The sequence below is a fragment of the Neopelma chrysocephalum genome, unplaced genomic scaffold, assembly GCF_003984885.1.
Source record: "Neopelma chrysocephalum unplaced genomic scaffold, ASM398488v2 Primary Assembly neopelma1_189, whole genome shotgun sequence".
In the NCBI taxonomy this organism is placed as follows: Eukaryota; Metazoa; Chordata; class Aves; order Passeriformes; family Pipridae; genus Neopelma; species Neopelma chrysocephalum.
This window is the reverse complement of record NW_020897851.1, coordinates 1,173,746-1,178,430: the sequence shown is the minus strand read 5'-3', so window position 1 is coordinate 1,178,430 and position 4,685 is coordinate 1,173,746. Positions and strand designations below refer to the sequence as shown.

Below are 4,685 nucleotides of genomic sequence, written 5' to 3'. Positions count from 1 at the left end.
AGGGCTCGGGGATCACAGGAGGTGAGGAGGGCTCGGGGGATCACAGGGGCTCCGGCTCAGGGACGATGGTCAGACACAAGGTGGGAGGAGATCCCAAAGGGTGGGGCTGGGGAGGGTGAGGGCTGTGCTGGGGGGACAGATCCCTGCACCCCCCGAGCAAGGACAAGCCCCGGTGCAGCCGAGAGTTCCTGTCCCTGCAGAGATCCCAGTGGGACATGGCCCAGGGCTCCTGGCACTGCCCAGCCTCAGCCCGTGGGCAGCACAGTGGTGGGCTTAACCCACGGCATGAGATCCCAGCCCTGTCCCAGTCCCTGCCCCACCCCTGAGCTGGGCATGGTGCTCCCAGGTGCTGGGGCCAGGCGGGAGCCCTTGGAACAGGAGCCGTGTGGGGGAGGCAGCCAGAGCCCATTCCTGCCCTTTTTTAGCATTCAGGAACATGGGCTGCCTGCTCAGCAGGAAGGTGTTTGTGCTAATAAAAATCCATCAGCCCTCTGGATTTACGGATTATTTATTTATACCTGCAGGGATGAGGTGTCCAGTGCTGTCCATCCTCATCCCTGCTGGGGAGGGGGAGCTGGGGCTTGGCCCTGCCTTTACAGGGGTAGTGCTGTTTGTGCAGGTACTGGAGGTGTCTTTGAATGACAAACACTCCCAAAATCCTCTGAACTTCGCACAAAGATCCCCTTGGGGTGTAAGTCACTTCCAGGAAATACATAAGCTGAGCTATTTGTCTTGAAAACCATCCTGGCCTCCCCTTGGGCAGCTGAATGTGTCTGTTTGTGTATTCATGTTAGATTGCAATATCCATTCTGGTTTTGGAAGCACTTTGATCACAAAATCACTCTGCATCATCTTTAATTTCCTGGAGCTGGGAGAAGCATGGGGTGGATGAGGAATCAGCAGGTCCTGGAGTGCTGTCAGCAGCCCCAGAAAGCCCAGGTGTGCTGGGGACTAGCCCAGGTCACTGCCCAGCTGCCTGACGAGCTCATTAGGGATCAATTAACACAGGGAGCAGTGGGATATAAGAGCAGAGGCTCTACAGCAATGCTCCTTCTGCTGGCATTGCACTGGGAGTGGGTCTGGAGGAGCAGTGGAGGCTGAGGCTCACACAGTCTGGATCCTGGGCACTGCCTGCAGGTTCTCAGGGACCAGCACACACAAGGTACCACTCCTTTACAGAATCCTGGAATCATTTAGGGTGGAAAAGCTCCCTTAGGATCACCGAGTCCAGCCGTGGTTTGCTCTGCTGCTGTGCTTGGAGGAGGCTTGTGAAGCTCTGCAAAGCCTCTCTGGCTGATGCCACCATGGTAACAGTCCCAAATTCTGCTTGGTGCTCCGTGATGCTCAAGGTGTTTATCCATGACCAGGTGAGCCCTTTACCTGTGGAGCACTCTGCTTCCCTGCTCTCCTGCTGGCTCCCTGCCTGCTGTGCTCTGGGTGTGCCATGGTATCCATGGGGGTGTTTGGAGTGTGCCCCTGCCTGCAGGGGAGCGAGGGGGCCCCGGCCGTCCTTTGGGATGCTGTGGAGCAGCAGTGGGCTGAGCTGTGCTCCTGTCCTGGGGCTGGCTCTGCCCTCCCTCCCCAGCCATACTGGCTGGGCTATTTTAGGGTGGAGGAATGCTGGGGAGCCTGAGCTCTGAAAACTTCCAGTGCTGAGGGAGCAGCAGTGTGGCCATGTGAGGGTGTGAGCTTGGAAGGGGTTTTCTGACTTTGGAGATCCTTGAGTGGAAAAAGGTAGGGGTGGGGTGGGGGAAAGAGGCTGGAAGAGGTGGGAGGACTATGGATGGCCAGGAAAGTGCTGCCCTGCTCCCCAGGAGTAGCCAGTGGTGTCCCCAAGCTGGGGTGTAGGTGTGTGTCCCAAAGCTCTGCCTGGCCCTGGGGTGGGCTGGCTGAGGGCTGTCCTGCTCACAACGGGGTGGTGCTCCCTTTACCTGGCACCTTTCCAAGTGCCAGACCCGGGCTGTGGGATGCAGTGGCAGGGAGCAGCACAGATGTGGGGCAGCCTGCTGGGAACGTGCTCGGGATCCCGAGGTGTCGGGCAGCTGCCGTGGGCACGGCTGGCAGTGCCAGGAGGGTGCCTGTGGAGGGCTGTCACTGTCACAGCTCATCCAGAGGAGTTTAATTTGAGCACACCATTGCTGTAGCTGTGAGGGGGTTCTAATGCCCAAATGCAGGTTTGTGTTGCCCCAGTGCAGTCAAGGTCAAAGCCCGTGTGGGCAGCTCGGTGCCCGCTGTCCCTGCTGGTGTGACACCCGCTTCAACCTCTCAAACACAGCTTCAACAAAACCCTTCCACCTCCTCCTGTTCTCCTTTGGGCTGGAATTATCTGTGACACAATTCTAACAGAGCTTAGAGGAAGGCCAGGAGTTGGAATGGGAGATCCTGTTGGTCAGCAAAAGAGGGAGGGATCTGGGAGCTGCTGCACCCCTGGGCTTCCCTGGGGGGGAACAGCCTTCCCCAAACAGGACAATATGCATCAAACACTGGTACTGAGGCTGTTGTGTCTTGATGACCAGCAGCCTTTTTCCAGGGTTCCCCTTTAATCAGTGATATTTAACTTCTGTGTTATTTTTGGCTCTCTACCTACTGGTACAAAGGAGGGTGTCTCCATGAAACTGGAGAGCCCATTCAAGGAATGGGAAATATGGCATTAATTGGAGCCCACATGCCACCCACCTGGCATCTGGGTGCCCAGGCAGCGGGGCTGTTACCTCCTCGCAGCCCCGGGGATGGCACCTCTTGGGGCACGTGGACAAGGACTGACAGCCCTGTCTGAGGTCGAGCCACACACAGCCCAACATTTGAACCCTCAATCCCGGCTCCAGCGATGCTCCACAGCCCCGAGCAGGACAGCCCTACCTTCACTACGTCCTCGTTGATGTGCTTGGGGTCCCTGTTCACCAGGTCGATCTCCTTGGTGTGCTGGTCCTTGATGATGATCCGCTCCTCCAGCTCGGTCCGTTCCTCTGCCATGGTGTCCCCGCTCTGCTCCAGAGCCTCTGGAGTGGGAACTGGGGCTGTGCCGGGGGAGGCCCGGCCAGGGCAGGGTGGGAGGCACCGACCCCCCCGCCCGCAGCAGCTGCCCTGCACCCCTGGCCCTGCTCCAGGCTAAAATTAATGTCGTGGCTCCTGCGGCCGCCCCGGAGTGTCCCTTAAAGGGGCTGGGCTGGGGACAGCCCCCGCTGCCACCTCAGGGGGATGGCATGTGTGGCCTTTGAGCCACGGCGGGGGTGGCACTGGGGGTGGCTGTGCAGACCCCCTGCCCAGCTGTGCCAGTGGGATTTTCTCCTTGTGCAGGGGTAAAGATGACCAAATTGGGGCAAAAGTCCTCAAAAGCCTGAGAGAAAGTGTTGTTTGAGGAAAATAGTTTACAAACCCACAAATGAAGGAGCTCAGGGGAGACAGGAATCTTGCCTATAAATATTGCCTAGAGAAGCCACATTGTCCTGGGGTGGCCAGTGAGACTTGTGGTCCCCCTGGAGCCCAGGAGAAGGCTTGTGGTGTCATCCTGGATGCCTCTGTTTCCAGCTTTTTCAACCAGAGAAACTTGAGGAAACACAAGACATCAACCCACAGATCCATAGTGGTCAGGATGTCTCCTCCATGGACACTGCCCACAGTGACAATTAGCATGCTAATGAAGATACACTTAACTTGGGTTGTATTTTACTAATAATCCTCAATGTCTCCTGTGTGCTCTTGGCTTTCATGAACTGAAGATTTGTTTAAGAGTAATGGTTTTGTGAAAAAAACCCACAAAACGGGGGTAGAGGAGGGGTACAGAGGGAAGGATGTTTAGCTCCTTAAGGACAGGTAGAGAGGGAGGGATGGACAACTCCTTAAGGAGCCTGAGATGCCCAAAGCTGCTGAGTGTGGAAGCAGCTGCTTCAGAGCCCTTGTGCTCGGCTGGCACTGGGGGGGAGGTATTTTAAGGCAAAAGGCTCTGCTGCCTTCCAAAAACATCAGTGCCTGGGCAGTGCTGTCCTTATCAAACCCATGTGGCTGCATGCCTGGAGCTTTCAGCTTTCACCACTGGGATGGGGCTGTTCCAGACCTTTGATATAATACAGTGCAAAAATGGGATTGGGATCTTTCATTGGGCTGAGAAGTCCAATGTGGTGTTCAGAGGAGTCCAGATGTGTTCATTTTTCCTCTAGAATTTGTGATAGCAAGGGCCTGGCTGAGTGTGACCACAGGTCCAAGGCTGCCAGGCTTCTCAAACTCCTTTTTTTCAGTATTTTTTTTTCTGGTGTCAGGTTGGTGCCTTGTCTGGAAGCTGTTTTTGTTGGCATGTCAGCTGTAGTGGAAGCTGATGTGTGATGCTCTGGGCTGTGCTACATCTGTAACTGAAACGGAGGTGGATGCAGCTTGTCAGGGACCTCCCTGACTCCTGTGGGGAGAGAAAGGGCAGAACTGTGGTGTGCAAGTAACAATGTGAACTCACAGGATCCTGCAAAGGCACAGAGGGCACCTATGGAGAGGGGACAAACTCTGGAAAGGGATGTGAGCATGGGGCTGTGGGTGTAAATCTGGGCAGGTTGTTTCTGGAGAGAAATGCCCCTGTCCTGGGCAAAAGGATACTAGAAAACCCTTTGGCAGCACTGGTTCCATATCCCTGCATCTCCCTCTGCTTCTACCCAGCAGCTGGAAGAGCCCAAACCCAGGGTGGGTTGGTGGTGGAGATA

The 4,685-nt window shown here is 56.0% G+C and overlaps 1 protein-coding gene across 1 annotated transcript in view; it reads right to left on the bottom strand.

The window, feature by feature from the left end:
* CAV3 (caveolin 3) overlaps positions 1-2,993 on the bottom strand; it is a gene marked incomplete at its 3' end in the record, with an annotated part of 3,361 nt that extends 368 nt beyond the window's left edge. The window contains exon 1 of the mRNA XM_027702622.1: positions 2,860-2,993. Within this exon, the coding sequence (XP_027558423.1) occupies positions 2,860-2,973 (114 nt within the window). The remainder of the gene's footprint in view (positions 1-2,859) is intronic.
* Positions 2,994-4,685: the final 1,692 nt, after the last annotated feature.